The sequence below is a fragment of the Lithobates pipiens genome, unplaced genomic scaffold (genome assembly GCF_037356315.1).
Source record: "Lithobates pipiens isolate NorthernLeopardFrog02 unplaced genomic scaffold, aLitPip1_a1.2 Scaffold_8, whole genome shotgun sequence".
Lineage (NCBI taxonomy): Eukaryota > Metazoa > Chordata > Amphibia > Anura > Ranidae > Lithobates > Lithobates pipiens.
In genome coordinates, this window is record NW_027507903.1 from 637,206,902 (window position 1) to 637,226,259 (window position 19,358).

The 19,358-nt window shown below is 40.2% G+C and overlaps 1 protein-coding gene across 2 annotated transcripts in view; it reads left to right on the forward strand.

Moving 5' to 3' along the window:
* LOC143961575 (proteinase-activated receptor 1-like) overlaps positions 1-17,510 on the forward strand; it is an 86,076-nt gene extending 68,566 nt beyond the window's left edge. The window contains exons 6-7 of one of the 2 annotated variants that reach the window (XM_077470884.1): positions 6,146-6,172; positions 14,831-17,510. In XM_077470884.1, coding sequence (XP_077327010.1) covers positions 6,146-6,172; positions 14,831-15,843 — 1,040 coding nt within the window. In that variant the 3' untranslated portion in view covers positions 15,844-17,510. Of the gene's footprint in view, positions 1-6,145; positions 6,173-12,342; positions 12,622-14,830 lie in introns of those variants that run through there. The other variant, XM_077470885.1, reaches the window with a different exon arrangement.
* Positions 17,511-19,358: the final 1,848 nt, after the last annotated feature.

Genomic DNA, 19,358 nt, shown 5'->3' on the forward strand with positions numbered 1-19,358 from the left:
CAAAAATGCATTATCTTTCTAAAAAAGACTGCAGGTTCAAGCCCAGAGGTGCCATGAAATTTAAGTAGTAAATCCACATTTTCTCCATTTGTAGGAGAATAGTGTCAAAATCTCCTCTTTTTGGGGGTAGATTTAGCACGCAAATTCCTTTCACCTTTTAACCCTTTAGGGTTACCATCATAGAATTGAGCAAAATGCAAAGAAATAGGGTGGTCATCATCCTTCTTTTTGTTCTTGATGCTACCGATGTGTTTGCCAATTCTAATGCAGAGTTGTTATTTCATTTTGCCGACATAGATTTTATTACATAGGCATGTAAATAACTCAGGTAGTTGAGCAGTTACCAAATGTTTAATTATATATTCTTTACCTCCGCATGAATTGGCAAACACATCGGTTTTATGCACATATTTACAGCTGTTGCAGTGCCCACAGGCATGCATACCAGCTGCCGGATTAGAGCTTGTGAGCCAGTTCTTAATTTCAGTCCTTTTATATTCAGAATGGACCAGGACATCATTTAAATTCCGCGCCTTCTCGGCATCAAATTCTGCGCCTTCTTGACCCACCGTGTCGGCAATCAGGGGGGCGGACTTCAAAATATGCCAATGCCTCTCCAGAATATTTTTGACTTAGGTCCATTGGGACCCAAATTTGGTGATAATTCTGAGGAAGTTCACTTCCATATTTGTTACTTTGGGGTTTCAAGAGGCATTCACATTTACATCTCAAGGCTCTATATTTAGCTTTTTTAATGGGCTGATGTGAATAACCCTTCTCCCTGAAGTGTTGGTACATGTCCTCTGCTTCTTCCAAGAATGGTGTTTCTTCAGAACAGTTCCTCCTAATCCTGAGGAACTGCCCAGTTGGTATTCCACTGATAAGCGATTTAGGGTGATGACTTTGGGCCAAAATCAGGGTATTTGCTGCCGTTTTCTTACGGTAGGTTTGTGTCACTATCCCCTTATTGGCCTTAGTTAACTGTAGATCTAAAAAAGGTAGTGTTTCCTCATGGTAGGTATGGGTCAATTTGATATTCCTATAATTGCTGTTGAGTTGGGACAAACATTTCATAAGTTGTTCAACAGTGCCCCCCCCCCCCATATCATGAGGACATCATCGATGTACCTCAGCCACAGGCGACAGTGGCTGAGGTACATTGAGGATTTAAATGCCACCTCCTCCTCCCAGAGGCCTAGGTGGAGGCACACATATGACAGAGCCCAGGGTGCCCCCATACACGTGCCCCTTAGCTGGTGATAGTATTTTCCAAGGAACTGAAAAAAGTTGCTGTTGAGCATAAATTCTAACAGCTCAACCAAGAATTCATTGTGTACCCCCATGTGGTATTCTTGTTCCAAGAAATGTACTATTGCTTCAATTCCCTATTTATGGGGAATTGATGTGTATAAACTTTCGACATCGATCCCCACCAGGAGTGCATCCTCTGGGACATTCAGAAGTAAAAAGAAAAGGGGAACAAGTGGGACTTTAAATGAAGCATGTCAATTGAAAATAACAATGTATGAATACATGTGAATAAAATGATTTAGATTTAATTTGTAATCAATAGCCACTAGGGGTTGTCCAAGATCGGAATGCATACAATAGTAGTACAGTAATATAATATAAATATGGATATACACTCAATATATTTTCATAATAGTAATCAGAGAATCTTGAAGTATAGACAAATCAATGGACATACATGGATGCAGTTCATAACAGAAATGCATAAATCAAAAATCATAAAATCACATGAACGAGTGCAAACTCAATAAGACAAAAGTTGATATTATCAAGGATTAAAATAAGCTTAGGTAGGCATCCTTAGTTTGAGAACCCGACGCGTTTCTTGGCTTCTTGCCAGTCATCAGGGGTGGGATGCATGTTTTTACTAAAAAAAGCAAATAAATATGACAAATGTTAATATAGGCGGAACCTCAGTTAAATAGAGAAAGTATCAAATTGGTCCACTTGATTGATAAAGTGACTTACAAAGTAGCCCAAAGATTGGGCAGAACTTCCAGCAATGGGAACTGTTAGAGCTGGGATAAAACCGTCTCATCCGGGGTTGAGGCAGGGTTCAGACCATCCCCCCAACAATGTCAGGGGGCAGGCCAGGGGGAACCGAAACAGACATCCTCAACACAGGTCCACTAGGTACTAAATGTATATGTGTGTTACCCAAATCTGCAAAAGAGAAAAGTGTGACGGGTCACAAAAAAACAAACAAAAAAAAAAAAAAAAAAAAACCAAAAGCAGGACACTGAGTGTTGGATTGAACGTGTTGAATGAATATAGCTGATTGCTGAAAATGTGTGTGAATGAGATATACATGAATGATTGGGAAATAGGAGAAGACTAAATGTATATTAAATAAGTGGAAATGGATGATGGGGAAATACAGAATCATCCAATTCAAATGTGTAAAAAAAATTATGTGCAGTGCTCTGAATGAAACAATGTATGTGCAAAAAGGAGAAAAAAAAAAAAAAAAAAAAGAAAGTGCATAAAGCTATTACCCATATGTAGAGTTAAGGAGTGATCTCTTCCTAGTGGAGCACAGTGGAGGAGTGAACTGTCTGTCTGTCCCAGCTCATATACCCCAGGCCCTGGGCGGATCCCCGCCAGCGTCATGCATGATGTCTTTTGCAGCTGTGAAGAGATGTGGGAACAGAAGTAACAGAAGTAACAATTTCACAAGGATACCTCTACTGTCTTTAACAAAGGAGGGAAGGCGAATTACCATGTCTTTAATTAGGGAGTCTACATATTTCCCCACCTTTTCAAGGAGGCCCTTGATGGATGAGACAATAGGCCTCCAAGGGGGGCAAGTTAGGGATTTGTGTAATTTAGGTATGATATAAAGGGTTGGGATGGTGAGGTTCTCGACCTTTAAAAACTATACTCCTTTTTAGTTAGCAGGCCGGCCTCTACACCTAGTTTAAGTTTAGTATTTAAAGCCCTGACAAGGTTCGGGAAAGGAGTCTCAGCGAGTTTTTTTTTATATGTGGAGCCTTCACCAAGCAGCTGCAATGCTTCATCCTCATAAAGAGTCTCACTCATCAGGACTACATTTCCGCCCTTGTCGCTTTTCTTTATCACCAGGTCGGGGACTTCTTCAAAATCTTGCAGGGCCTGCCTTTCCTCCATGGTTAAGTTGTTAGGGCCAACCCAGTCCCAATTAAACTTGCTCAGGTCTTTTTGTACCAAGTCCAAAAACACCTTAAGCCATTTGTGTTTGGACAGGGTTGGCATTTTAGTAGACCTGATCCTTCTAATCGGTTGAGCCATTTCTTCCTCCAGATCATTATAGACATTTTCATCCAGCAAAGCTACAAGATTTTCTAGTGCTTCCTCACTATCTAGACTCTCTTCAACAGTTTCTTGACTACTTGGTTTCTTTTAGTGCCATAGTTTAAAAAGGATTTTCCTCATAAACAGATTAATATCCTAAAACCCCCCAAATCATGCATCAGGGAGGTAGGAGAAAAAGACAAACCCTTCTTTAGGAGAAGACAGGTTCACTACTTTCAGATCTTGTCTTTGAGCAACAACTTCATTATTTAATATCTCTTTTGGTTCCTTAGTCTCCCACTTCTTTGGTTTTTTACCACCTCCTTTCCTTTTCCTTCTATGGCGCTTTTTCCTCCCTCCTTTGTCTTCTTTTTGGTTAACATTTGTTTGGGATCTAGGGCTAAATATTTCCCCTCTAGTTCTTCTAAAACGTAACTGATTTGTAACTATTTCCCCTCTCTCGATCACTATCAGATGATGAGCCTGTTCTGTTTTTTTGGCTGCATTGTCTTGCTCTAAAACCCCGTGACTGGCTCCTACTCCTACTTTGTTTGGGAGACTGGTGAAGTACTTGATTTAACCAATCAAGTAGATTCATAATATGCAGTGTGTCTGTGCAATATTTTTGGCTCTTGACCCTGACCTTACACAATATAATTGTATTTATTGATAAAAAATGTTCATCTCACCCTCTTCCATTGCAACCATGTAAAACCACGTATATGATGTGCAGCATGCCTGCGCAATATTGTAAGCTCTTGTCTGTGACTTAATATATACATTTTTACTTCTTAAGAAATACTTTTGCTTGATCTATATTCTACATTACATTCTTGCATTTTGTCTTTAGTTAAATAATTATATATTGAATGAAAAACTACCTATCAGGTGTGCTTCGCATATATGTAAGCCAAGGAATAAAGTACAAGAAAGTACAAGGCCAGAATGCAGTATTGCTGCTCTCCAGAAGAATCGAACTGCTCTGTAATGCTGCATATAGATTAAAGGAATCCTCCAAGCATGCTATTTGAAGAATTGGTGTTTTTCACATGTTGCCCTCTTCAAGCTAATTTGTATTTCTTAAAATATTTTTTTTTTGCATTGGTACATGCCCCTCCCCCCTCCCCATGGCAGTACCCATCTACCCATGCCCTTTGTTTGACAAACACTTGCCTAATAGCCTTGAATGGCCAGAACTGATTTGTAAGCTTCACTCTGCATTGATCTCACTGGAGTTCAGAGTAAAGTTTGCATTTTCTGAATTTTATGAGTTCAACGAATGGCCCATAATTTGAACCTAGACACACTCACTCATCACGAGTCAACAGCCCTTATGTGAGACCATTCTCAAGCAGTTTGGCAAGATGCAAATTCAGCAAGCACCTTGCTTCACCATTCCAGCCACCAGTTCTTACCTGTTCAAGGTGCTCATGTGTCACTAGTGCTCAGGTGAGACCACCCTTGAACATTTGTGTAGGACTGAATAAATCCAAATTAAATCCAGCACTAATATAATCTGATGATTCATGACAGTGTGCAAAAAGAGTGTTATATATACTTTAACCAATTTATGTGTAAAAGATTGCAGTTTTCTAGTGGAAAAACGTGTCCCTGAAGGAGACAACAAGAAAAAATGTATTACAGCACAGCCTTAGAGGAACACATTTTTCTACCCTCTCTCAAGGAATATATATAGAGAGCGAGTGGAAAAGAAACAAATTATAACAGTGCTTACCCCCCCCCCCCCCCAAAAAAAAAAAAAAAGAAAGAAAGAAAAGGATGTGGCAAGTTTTTTCCCTCCAAAATGGGAAACCCCATGCAAAAATCAAAAAATAAAAGCATGACCCCTATGCAAGCATGGAACTTGGCTGGCCAGAAAAGGGGGTGATAAGTTTGTTCCCCCTTAACAATACCAAACCATATACCCTTAACATGGGGGTGCCTTGCCATACTGGAATCCCCTGTCAAAGCAACTTGTCCCCATGTTGATAGACAATAGCATCTTCACCACAACCTTAGCCTTGTGGTTCTGGGAGGCTGTGGGTGGAGGCTTATTGGAACATGGCAGCTCCCTTTTGCGATAAGGGGATGCCCAGATACTGCCTCAATGTGAATGAGTAAGGGGTAGATAGAACCCCTACTCAGTCACAAAAAAAAAGTAAAATGAAAAAAAACCCCACCTGCACAGTTCTTTTAAAAAAAACTGTCCGACAATATATGGTACATACATCATATGGATGTTAGGGAAAAGTTGAAGTGCCCTGGGTTTGGTTAGAGTAGGGTACAGTCAATTGCAAAGAAAGTCATATGCTGAACCCGAACCCCACTAAAATCACTAGGAGCTAAATCTTTCAAATTAAAAATTCCCATTTTCTGAGATAATAGGCAAGGGTTTGTCAAAAGAAAATAGCATGAGAGTGGGTGAGAACATGCACCAATGGAAAAAAATGTTTAAAAATTCCATTTGCGAGGAACACAATTTTTTTTAAATTCTTAAAGTGAAACATTAAAATGCCCAATTCCTTTAACTAACATGCTTTGGGGTCACTCACAGAGAAACTCAGATCATTCTTAGGTCTGGCCATATTTTTTGGAAAAGAAAAAGAAAGGTGAAAAGAAGACTTCATGTTCCGCATTAGATCTTGAACCCACTGTTGTCCATTTTTCTTCCTTTTGTTCTATTTAAAATGGTGCTTTATGCGATGCCATATCTCCTTAAATCCCATGGACAGGTGAACGTTTTTTTTTTTTTTTTTTAAATGCAATTTTAAAAAGTGAAATACAAACCTAAATTGTATGTTCTTATTGTATGATTCGCTAACGCTTTACCCTTCCAATTTTGCAGATGAAGAACCTTCATTTATTATCTATGGTAAGAAACCTATACAATTCATATTCTTTTTTAAAACACTACTGTCTTGACTTCAAACATATATTGTCCAGCAGTGCCATCAGCACAGGACTGGCAGAAACCAGTGGGACCCAGGTACACTCATGGTCTGTCCGTAGAAGTCTGGCCAGAAGTGGTCTTCATGGAAGAACTGTGGCCAAAAATCCATACCTTCAACATGGAACAGAGGCTAAGCGACTCAACTATGCACAGAAACATAGAAACTGGGGTGCAGAAAAATGGCAGTCGGTGCTCTGGACTGATGAGACAAAATTTTAATTATTTGACTGAAGCAGGAAGCAATTTGTTTGTGGAAGGGTTGGAGAGCAGTACAATAATGAGTGTCTGCAGGCAACAGAGAAGCATGGTGGAGGTTCCTTGCAAGTTTGGGGTTGCATTTTTGCAAATAGAGTTGGAGATTTGGTCAGGATTAATGGTATCTTCTTTCAATAGTTTTTTATTAAACGTTGCTATTTGACAACACATATAAAAGATATTGACAATATCAAAGTAGTAATGATATCTAAGTATTTGCCTAGCTTACTTTTAGAGATACTAAAAGAGAAAATATAAATTTGTAAGTTAGGCATGGTGACATAATTCTTGTCAACAGAGATGTGAAACTTATACCTAAACTCATATCTTTATTAAGATTCAGAAGAGCTAGTGATGGTTATGGGAGAGGAAGTGATTCCAGTGACAGACGCTATCAAGGAAAATACTGATTTCCAGAAACCTCAAACATTTGCATTCCCACAATAAGCCCCTGTACACATGGTCGGACATTTAAACAACCAAATCCGTCGGATTTTGTCCGTCGGATCTTGCCTGAAACTGTTGCATACACATGGTCGGACAAAGTTGTCGAAAAATCCGATCTTTCAGAACGTGATGACGTAATTTCGTTACGATGGGACTACGTTCAGGCTAGTAGGCAATAGCTTTGATGTAGGAATTTGATCTGAGCATGCGTGGCACTTTGTCCGATCAAAATTCTCTACACATGATTGGATTATGTCCTATCGGACCAGTTGGTCGGAAAATATTTCCAACATTTTGGAAAATTGGGTCCGACGGATATTACGACGGAAACAGTCCGATGCATACCACACACAGTCGGATTATCCGACAACGCGGTCCGATAGGACACATTCCGACGGATTCTCCAACCGTGTGTACAAGGGCTAAGTGTAATAACGATCCCTTAGAGCCGCATTCTCTCCAGCAGAGGTTAAAGGAATCTTTAAAAATGTGCGATAGTCTCATAGGTGTTAAGTAGCTCCTATGTAATAATTTTGGAAGCCAGATCCCAATGATTAGCGCAATGGGAATATTTATAGCTAGACTGAGTTTTATTTCAAATAGTCAGACTAAATGTCATGTTAAGGTCTTTTTCCAAGTTTATATACATAATAGTGGATTTTGTAGGGTTTTGACTGTTTTATAATTTTGAGTAGAACCATACTTAATGTTATTGTAGCCGTATTAGTGCAATTGTGACAGAGAAAATTGAGTACTGTCCGTGATACTTTTTTTATTTGCACTAACATACAATTTTTCAGGACAAGCTTTGGGGTATGTCCCCTTCTTCAAGGTCCAAGCAGTACTGATTTACAAATTTTTAAATTGTTGTTTTTTTTCTCTTCTTTCCCTCAGAGGTGTTTTTTTTTTTTTTTTTTTGTTTTGGTTTTACATTCTGCTTAAAAATTTGTAAATCAGTACTGCTTGGACCTTGAAAAAGGGGACATACCCGAAAGCTTGTCCTGAAAAATTGTATGTTAGTGCAAATAAAAAAAGTATCACGGACAGTACTCCATTTTCTCTGAGTAGAACCATGAAAGTCCTTTAGGTTTTTGGTATGAGGTAGTTGAATATTTCCAAGTGTCAGTCTGTAGGGTGCATTGGTGGTTTGGATTTTTAAGGTGATAGTGATGCAGTTGGAGTTCTACATAAGTTGTGGCATTGGGATTTATTGATTTAATCTCTGCATATGTGAATATATTTGAAAATACTCTTTCTTACTCTCAAGGAAGGAAAAAGGTATTCGTATGATCCCAACAGAAGGTTTTGCGGAAGATTGGCACGATCCCACGCACCGTAGTAGCTGTATGTCGGCTCCTCTAAGCGGGAGGCACACGCCCACTGCACTTCGGGGGTGCCGATGCTTGTGACCAGTGGTAGACCAGAGGCAGAACAGGGACGTATGTGTGTAAACACACCAATTCCTGTTCTGTGAGAAGAGGAGATGCAGATTGTGAGTTCCTAATAGCAAGGAACCACGGTCTGTCATCACCTCTAGTCATTTCCCTCCCCCTACTGTTATAACACAGTTAACCCCTTGATCGCCCCCTCATATTAACACCTTCCCTGCCAGTGACATTTATACAGTAATCAGTGCATTTTTATAGCACTGATCGCTGTATAATTGTCATTTGTCCCAAAAATGTGTCAAAAGTGTCCGATGTGTCCTCCATAATGTCGCAGTCATGATAAAAATCACGAAAAATGTCACGACAAATGAATTGGCACCACATCACAGTGCTCCTTAACAATCAACGAGACCGGTGCTTGATCAGACCACATGATAGAATGGATGTTTACTGATAACAAATTATGCAACAATGGCAATTCAGACAAAAATAGGTTTATTCTAGAATAAGACCTGTGAGGTACTGAATAGTAAGTGAAATTCTTTTCAGTAGAGTTAGCACAGCACCACATGTCATATAGTTCAGAAGAGTGCAAAAAGGACTGCAACTCACATCGTGTTGATTGTTGGGGAGAGGAGCAGTCTAGTTGCTTGTCCCCCACACAGTTGAAGTCTCCACAGTACAGGAGAAGGCCCCTTTTTAATTTGATAAAAGGTAGCTGTCTAGTGTTGGGTACATAAATGTTAATAATGATGTAGGTGATGTTGTTAAGATCACAGATAAGTATTATGTACCTTCCCAGTTTGTCTTTTAAAACTTCATGTAGCTGGAAAGCTACAGAATGCTTTATGGCAATTGGTACTCCACATTTTTTGGAAGGTCCAGACGCTGTAAATATCTGAGGGAACAGTTTGTCTGTTCATTTGGGTTGTTTTTGGTCCTCAAAGTGCGTTTCTTGTATGCATGGCACATTGCTCCTTAGAGATTTTGCTTCTCCCCACATTGCCCGTCCTTTGAAAGCACTATTAAGTCCATGAACGTTCATGGAAACAAACTTAAGCACCATTGGATGGACAGTATAATATGCTGTCTGTGAGTGACTTGGAGTCCTGTAAAAGGTGCACGTGAGGTGTATTACCTGTAGTTGATGGAAGGCAGCGCCTTGCGGATGATTGAAATTAGATATTTGATAGATGGCAGTGGTGAGTATATTCCAGAGGGATGATGGTAAATCATTCCATTGTAGGTTGCCGGTGGTAAAATCAGAGAAAAAGAAAAGTCATTAACATAACAACATAAGGCATATAAAATAAAGGGATAAGTCTCAACGTGCGAAGGGAGACGCATAGGAGAAACGGGGATGCATCGCCAACCAGTTTCCACTAGAGCATGTGTTAAAATTCTTGAACCCATCAAGGGCAAGGGTTAGGGAAGATCCAGGATAGACTCAAGTCGCATCTACTGGTTGCCACACGGAAGAAATGCGACCAGGTGTAGGTGTAGGCATCATGACCTCCTCATCTTGGGGGAACAGACCCCATTTTTTGGTCACTTGCAACCCCTCTTCCAAAGTTCTAACTGCATTACTGCGGCCATCTTTCATGATAAGCAGCATAATCGGGAACCCCCAAGAGTAGGAGAGTTGATTGTTACGAAGTAATTTGGTTAGAGGCACTAGTTATTTGGGCCCGGTCTGCGACAACTTCTCTATCAGGGGTGTCAGGTAGAAGTTCAGTTATCAGTCATTGTACAAATTGCAGAGGTTCAAAGGGGGGGCATGGATTCTGCCATCCCGCATAATTTGATGTTGTTTTCACAGGACCTGTCCTCCAAGTCGGTCATCGTGTTTTTTAATACCTCTAGCTCTTCATCTTTTTCATAATATGCATCTAATAGTTCGTTGTGAGCTGATGCAAATTCAGCAGTTTTATTTTCAACATTGTTAACTGGCCTCCCACCTCTGCAATTTATAATTTCATTTGTGTGAGATATTCCATTCCATCTCTTTCATTGTGGTGTTACTGAATGGCTGCCCATTTGTAGGGAAGCTGTGCTGTCCTGTGAAGTGTCTGTCCCCCCCCTTCTCTCATCTGCATACTATAGGCGTGTGCTGCAGAACTTCTGGACTGTCTTCTGAGGGCTGTTCAGTGAGGTATTGCCCAGAGAAGAATGGCTGCTATTGCTGGGAGAGAGGGAACCGGACTACTGTTTACTATGTCCGTCACTTCGGCTGCTCAGGGAGCCGCGCTGCTGTGCTGGAGCTTGGGAGGGCTCTTGAGAGCATGGTGTGCTAGCTGACAGAAAGAAGTCTGTCAGCTTGCGCAGTCCGTCTCTGGATTTCTTTCTCTTGCAGGGGGACTCAGGAAGCCAGATGGGATAGAATTTGCTGTCCCTCATCGCTGATTTTAGGCTAGTGGAGCTGGGTAATGCAGAGCTCTCCTCTCACGCAGCCATCTCCTTCAGCGGCCGAACACTCTCCCCCTCTAATGGTGTCTTCAGTGTTGAGAAATACAGGCAGATACTTATCCATCATGCTCTACCATCAGAGAGGCATGTGATTGGCCCCTAAATGTATTCTGCATCAGGATAATCACCGCAAAAACATGCAGCCAGTGTCATTAGGAACTATTTTTAGTGTAAGCCCTTGTACACACGGTCGGAGATTCCGGCGGAATGTGTCCTATCGGACCGTTTTGTCGGATAATCCGACTGTGTGTGGTCTCCATCGGACTGTTTCAGTCGGAATATCCGACGGACCAACTTTTCCAACTTGCCGGTAAAATTTTCCGACAAAATGCTCCGATCGGACATACTCCGGTCATGTGTAGCCTACTCCAACAGACAAAGTGCCACGCATGCTCAGATCAAATTCTTAGACCAAAGCTATTGGCTACTAGCCTGAACGTAGTCCCGTCGTAACGAAATAACGTCATCACGTTATGTACAATCGGATTTTCCGACAACTTAGTCCGACCGTGTGTATGCAACATCACTTCTGGACCTCTTCCGGAATGAATCCGTCGGAATTACTCCGACGGATTTGGTTGTCGGAATCTCCGACCGTGTGTACAAGGGCTTAGGAAAAACCTGGAAGTGATGGTTTGACCCCCACAGAGTCCTGATCCCAACATCACAGAGTCTGTCTGGGATTACATGAAGAGGCAGAAGAATTTGAGGCAGCCAACATCCACAGAAGATCTGTGGTTAGTTCTCCAAGATGTGTGGACGACCCTACCTGCCGAATTCCTTCAAACACTCTGTGCAAGTATCGATAGAAGAATTGGTGGTGTTTCAAAAAGCAAAGTGTGGGCACGCCAAATATTGATCTGATTTGGATTACTCTTTCCATTTTTTTTTAATGATATAAATAAACTATTAAAACTTATATTTCTGAAAGTGTACTTAGTTAAATTTTTGTCTCCCCTGCCTAAAACTTTTGCACATTACTGTATGTATGTCTTTAATTATATAAATGGGTATTTTGGGATTGACTGACCCATTTCGGAGTAGGCATGAATTAAGTCTGTTTATGTTTTTACTTTTTATTGGCTACTAATTTTATTTCATTTTATTACTTTTTAATCTGGACTTCTGCTTTAAAGAAAAGGTCAATGTACAGTGGTGTGAAAAAGTGTTTGCCCCCTTCCTCATTTCCTGTTCCTTTGCATGTTTGTCACACTTAAGTGTTTCGGAACATCAAACCAATTTAAACAATAGTCAAGGACAACACAAGTAAACACAAAATGCAATTTGTAAATGAAGGTGTTTATTATTAAAGGTGAAAAAAAATCCTACTACGACTACTGATTGATTCAACACTGCAAACAAGGCGGAAGTGTGTGTGCCTCTAACACGAGGAACAGGACTGGAGAGAGAGTGTCATTGAGAATCTGGCTGTAGGGTACCATACAGCAGAAGGAGGGGTGAGAGATATTGACACTGCTAACTGTGACCAGTATCCACTGTAACCACCAATGCCTTAGAGTGAAGTTTTGCTGATGTGAAGGATTGCAGTGACTTTGAAGTGCTTGTTCCAAGTTTTTTACATGTGAGTGCATTACCGAGTGGCTTTTTAAGTGTGCTATTAAAGTTACTTTATAGTATTACACCATGGGAAGCCTCTGTTTTTCTCTTTGAGGAACTTGGGGAGATAATCTTATTGGAATCTGCAAAGAGGAATTAATACTTTCTGAATACTGTGTGCCGGACATCTGTGATCTTCAATTGAGTCATTTAAAACGCCTGTTGAGCCTGGTGCGAGAGTGCTAGGCAATTTATCTGGTGAGTGCTCCATCTAAAGGGGGTCACTGTTGGTGTGGTGAAGGACTTTCATCGTTTGGGGACACTGATAAGAAAGCACACAGGAGAAGGGTGTGCTGATTTTCTATTTATCACCACTAGTCGTTTTCCATTGGGACACTTCTATTTGAGGACTTGCTTCTTTTCTTTTTGTATAAAAATTTTTTTTTTCTTTTATGTTGAAAACACATATGAAGTTGGGATATACACATTTGCATTTTCTGTTGAATGTACTGTGTACCTTAAGGGATATGTATACATTTTGATTTGCTATGAAAATATCTTCTCACTTTTGCACATATATCCATTGGGTGAATTAAGGTCATTTGATATTTAATTTATATGTTTGTGTTGATATTTGCATATATATATATATATATATTCTTTTGAGGTGAATAGAATAAGGGTTGGAGAGTCCCTTCTGTATACTATCATTATACATTCTTGGAAGGGTTTACAGGGGGACTGATCTTACCTATTTAGCGCCACAAGGTGATAGTGATTTGACACAGTGAAGGTGTTAGGTTATATTTACTCTGATTGATTGAGTATATATACAAGTGGCAGCTGGGGGAGGTTGGGTGCTGGCGCAGTGTTGACACACGTAGGTGGCGGTATTTGAGGTGTGTATAGATTGTACTAATTTTATTTCATTTTATTACTTTTTAATCTGGACTTCTGCTTTAAAGAAAAGGTCAATGTACAGTGGTGTGAAAAAGTGTTTTCCTCATTTCCTGTTCCTTTGCATGTTTGTCACACTTAAGTGTTTCGGAACATCAAACCAATTTAAACAATAGTCAAGGACAACACAAGTAAACACAAAATGCAATTTGTAAATGAAGGTGTTTATTATTAAAGGTGAAAAAAAATCCAAACCATCATGGCCCTGTGTGAAAAAGTGATTGCCCCCTAAACCTAATAACTGGTTGGGCCACCCTTAGCAGCAACAACTGCAACCAAGCGTTTGCGATAACGTGCCATGAGGCTTTTACAGCATCCTGGAGGAATTTTGGCCCACTCATCTTTGCAGAATTGTCCTAATTCAGTTACATTAGAGGGTTTTCGAGCATGAACGGCCTTTTTAAGGTCATACCACAACATCTCAATAGGATTCAGGTCAGGACTTTGGCTAGGCCACTCCAAAGTCTTCATTTTGTTTTTCTTCAGCCATTCGGTGGTGGACTTGCTGGTGTGTTTAGGATCATTGTCCTGCTGCAGAACCCAAGTTCGTTTCAGCTTGAGTACACGAACAGATGGTCGGACATTCTCCTTCAGGATCTCTTGGTAGACAGTAGAATTCATAGTTCCTTTTATCACGGCAAGTCTTCCAGGTCCTGAAGCAGCAAAACAGCCCCAGACCATCACACTACCACCACCATATTTTACTGTTGGTATAATGTTCTTTTTATGAAATGCAGTGTTCCTTCTACGCCAGATATACTTGGACACACACCTTCCAAAGAGTTCCACTTTTGTCTCATCGGTCCACAGAATGTTGTCCCAAAAGTCTTGGGGATCATCAAGATGTGTTGTGGAGAAATTGAGACGAGCTTTGATGTTCTTTTTGCTCAGCAGTGGTTTTCTCCTTGGAACTCTGCCATGCAGGCCATTTTTGCCCAGTCTTTTCCTGATGGTGGAGGCATGAACGCTGACCTTAACTGAGGCAAGTGAGGCCTGCAGTTCCTTGGACGTTGTTGTGGGGTCTTTTGTGACCTCTTGGATGAGTCGTCGCTGCGCTCTTGGGGTAATTTTGGGCGGCCGGCCACTCCTGGGAAGGTTCACCACTGTTCCATGTCTTCGCCATTTGTGGATAATGGCTCTCACTGTGGTTCGCTGGATTCCCAAAGCTTTGGAAATGGCTTTATAACCCTTTCCAGACTGATAGATCTCAATTACTTTCTTTCTCAATTGTTCCTGAATTTCTTTGGGTCTCGGCAATCACTTTTTCACACAGGGCCATGATGGTTTGGATTTTTTTTTTACCTTTAATAATAAGCACCTTCATTTACAAATTGCATTTTGTGTTTACTTGTGTTGTCCTTGACTATTGTTTAAATTGGTTTGATGTTCCGAAACACTTAAGTGTGACAAACATGCAAAGGAACAGGAAATGAGGAAGGGGGCAAACACTTTTTCACACCACTGTATCTGGTTCATTTATTTATATTAATATTATGTTTTTACTTTTCAGATAGTCGTGCAGAAATTTATCAGGCGATAAGCACTTCAAGCAAACATTGGAGTGTGGTCATTCTTGCCCCATCCATCCATACCGTTGTGTTCCTCGTGGCTCTTCCTCTCAATATCATGGCGATCATCATGTTTCTGGTCAAGATGAAGGTCAAGAAGCCAGCAGTGGTCTACATGCTGAACCTCGCCATAGCAGATGTCCTCCTTGTTTGTGTCCTGCCTTTTCATATTGTCTACAGATTCTTGGGCTCTAACTGGCTCATCGGAGAAGGAATGTGTCGCTTTGTCACAGCAGCATATTACTGTAACATGTACTGCTCCGTCCTGTTTTTGACAAGTATCAGCGTGGACCGCTTCCTGGCCGTAGTCTACCCGCTGCGGTCTCTCTATTGGCGCACAGTGACCCGAGCCTGGCTGGTGTGTGGTGCCATCTGGGTCATCTCATTTGCCAGCACTGTACCCCTTCTCATAATAAAACAAACTATGGTATTACCTATGCTAGATAACACGATGTGCCATGACATTCAGCACTTTGGGGTTCATTTTTTTTTCAGTTTTTACTATTTTACCACTGTTTTCTCACTTTTTATTTTCTTTCCTTTGGTCATTTCAACTTTCTGTTACATTGGCACCATCCGCAGTCTAAGCAAATCAAAATTTGATCAAGCACATAAGAGATCACGAGCTATCTGCCTAACTGTGATTGTTGTGTGTGTGTTTGTCCTTTGTTTCAGCCCTACCCATATCATTTATTTCATTCACTATATGCAGATTGATAATTATGATTACTCCCTGTATATTGCCTATATCATCTCCTCCGGTATCAGCAGCATAAACTGTTGTCTGGATCCTCTTATCTATTATTTTGCATCCTCCGAGAGTCAGAGATACATCTGCAGCTTGTTATGGTGCAAAAAAGATTATCGCCCTCCAGTAAAACAAAAGCGGACCCCTGATAACAAAGAGCAGTCATCAGAGAGAACTCAGCCTAGTCAGCACACTAAGAGTGGATGAGTTGTTTTAATTACTTTGTGCCCAGAGCAGTTTTTTCATTTTCACACACGTTAAAATCTGCATTTTTTTGCTAGCAAAAAGCCTAACCTGTTAAAGACCGTCCCATGCAGATATACTGCAACAGGACGGCCCTCCTGCACGAAATCATGTACAGGTACGTGATTTCGCGCACAGTGTCTGGGGTGTGTGCATGTGCCGCCGGCTACTCGCTATCACTGTGATTGAACACAGCGGGAGCCAATCACTGGGTATGGTGGACGCAATGTTCGCCGGGACACGCCGATCATTCTCTGGAGAGGTGGAATGGCTGTCTGCCTATGTAAACAAGGTATGAGAGAGGAAGATGGAGATCTTGTGTTTCTGCTAAGCGGAAACACAGATCTCCGTCTTCCTCCAGTCACAGCATTCCCCTCACAGTTAGGAAACACTCCCTAGGGACACACTTAACCCTTTGATCAGCCCTGATGTTAACCCCTTCCCTGCCAGTGTCATTAGTACAGTCTCAGTGCATATTTTTTAGCAATGATCACTGTATTAGTTTCACTGGTCCCCAAAAAGTGTCAGTTAGGTGTCCGATTTATCCGCCACAATGTCGCAGTCCCGCTAAAAATCTCTGATCGCCGGCATTACTGGTGAATGAATAAATAAATAAATAAATAAATAAAAATTGCATAAAAATATCCCATAGTTTGTAGACGTGATAACTTTTGCTCAAACCAATCAATATACGCTTATTTGGATTTACCAAAAAAAAAAAATGTAGCAGAATACATATTGGCCTAAACTGACGAAGAAATTAAATTTTTTCAATTTTTTTTATAGGATGTGTTTTATAGCATAAAGTAAAACATATAGTTTTTGTTTATAGCTCAAAAAAATAAAAACCACAGAGGTGATCAAATGCCATCAAAAGAAAGCTCTATTTGTGGGGAAAAGGACATCGATTTTATTTGGGTACATCGGTGCATGACCGCTTGTCAGCTAAAGTAATGCAGTTAAGGTCAAGAAGGGGGGGTAAACCTTCCAGAGCTGAAGTGGTTAAGGCTAAGTTCATCTTTGTTCACTTTTTTTTTTCATCCAGTTTTAGTTTCTTCCAATTTCAATTCCAGCTCCCCTATGTACCAATATAGCATTATTGTACTTTTTTTGCAAAAATAAAACAGCTTTCCATTAATTATACCCACGCATATCGGGCGGCACAGTGGTGTAGTGGTTAGCACTCTCACCTAGCAGTAGGAAGGTCACTGGTTCAAAACCCAACCATGACACTACCTGCCCGGAGTTTGCATGTTCTCCCTGTGCCTGCGTGGGTTTCCTCCGGGTACTCCAGTTTCCTCCTACACTCCAAAGATATGCAGGTAAGTTAATTGGCTTCTGTCCAAAATTGGCCCTAGTATATGATTGTGGGCTCCTTGAGGATAGGGACCGATGTGGGTGTAGCAATGTACAGGGAAAGAGACCATTGTAGACACTCACTCAGGTTGAACTGGATGGACCGGTGTCTTTATTTAACCTAACTAACTATGAAACTCGCCTCACTCTCTTCATAGCTGTATAAAACATAATACTCAAATACTTCTGCCTTACTTCTTGGTCAGACTATAGGTCATGACACAGGAAGGAGTTGACCAGCTGATCTCATTAGCATACACCCAGCATCATCTACCCTCAGCTGGTCAACTCCTTCCTGTGTCATGACCTCTAGTCTGACCAGGAAGTAAGACAGAAGTAATTGAGCAGCGTGTTTAAACAGATATGAAGAAAAAAAAAAAAAAAAAAAAAAAACAGATATGAAGAGAATGAGGTAAGCCTGTGTAGAATTAATGGAAAGCTGTTTTAATTTTTGAAAAAGAAGTACATTAATGATATATTGGTACATAGGGGAGCTGGAATTTAGAAAAAAGTGAACAAAGGTGAACTTAGCTTTTAAAGCCTCCACACAATTATATATATACACATACATACATATATATATATATATATATATATATATATATATATATATTTTTTTTTTTTTTATTATTATTATTATTATTTTTTTTTTTTTTTTAAATAAGAGGCTTTGCAAAAAATAAAAATATGGTAGTTATAATTTTTTATGTTGCGCAATATTTGTGAAAATGTTTATCCAACCATTTTTGGTAAAATATAAAAGAAGAGGTTGTGTTGAGAAAGTAGAGATCAAACATGTCAAGCCTTAAAATTGAACAGGCCTGTAAAATGAAACTATCATACCTGTGAGAGGAAGCCAGGAAAATCTATGGGCTGTGTCCAGGATGGGAGATATATTTGTCCCAGGTTTATGCTGTATACTGATTGCTTTTGTGTTTGTTCTATGTAGTGAGCCTGTTTGGGCTCAATGAGGGTTAACAAGCTCAGGTGTAACAGATTAAGCACTCAGGGCCCTATAAAACTCCTCGGATGCTTAGGAAAGATGTTCCACCCTGGAACCATATTCTGAGTTGTGAGATTAAAGCTCTGTACACATGTCCAGGTTTTCCGATGGGACTTGTGTGATGACAGGCTGTTGGCGGAAAATCTGAACGTTTGCTCCATCGGACAGTTGCTTTCGGATTTTCAGTGGACAAATGTTGGATGGCAGGCTTTAAAATTTTCCGCGGACAAATGTCTGTTGTCGGATTTTTTGAACATGTGTATACAAGTCCATTGGACAAAAGTCCAAAGTACAAACACGCATGCTCAGATGCAAGGACGAACCAGAAGCAATCCGTCTTGTAAACTAACGTTAATAATGGAGAATTAACATTCGTGACGTGGCAAATGACGAAATCTCAAAATGCAGTGCACATTCTATAATGTGATTATAATGAAGCGGCTTTGCTGGTGATACTGATGGAGTTATTGCAAACTAATTTTGAAAGGCTTTTTTTTTTTATAGTGATATCAAGAATAATATTATTATGTGTGTTATTTTTTTTTTTTTTTTTTGTGCAAGTTGCCACAACACCATTATCCCGTAGTTTTTAAGATCAAAGATACAGCTATGTTGATGTCCCTTGTTAATTTTATATTGTATTTTTTTAAATGTACCGTAACTGCCTACTTCCAAACTGTTATTTGAAGTAAAACACATAGCCAAGTATTATTCTACACAATTTTTTTATTGTGCATTAAAAAAAAAATAGACATGCTATCTGCCAATAGAACTTAACCAAAAAGTGCATTCTATGCATCCAAAAATATAGAAAATATACCAAATCAAATCATTATTCAACCAAAAAATAAAATAAAAGCCTCATGCATGTGTCCTGCTTCCTAATATAGGGGGTCAACAATGCCAAGAGTTGGTGAAAGCAGGGGTCTGTCATCCGGAGATAATTCTGAAAACCATCCGGATTATTCTCCTGGAGCTCCCGCAGCAAAGGCATATGACATATTTGGTCAAGATTAATAAAGCAACCAATTTTTGGTCCAAGAAATCCTCCTCCTCCTGTTCCTGGACTGGACATGGGGTCAAAGCAATAACTCCAAGGCCAATAATAAATAATACATTT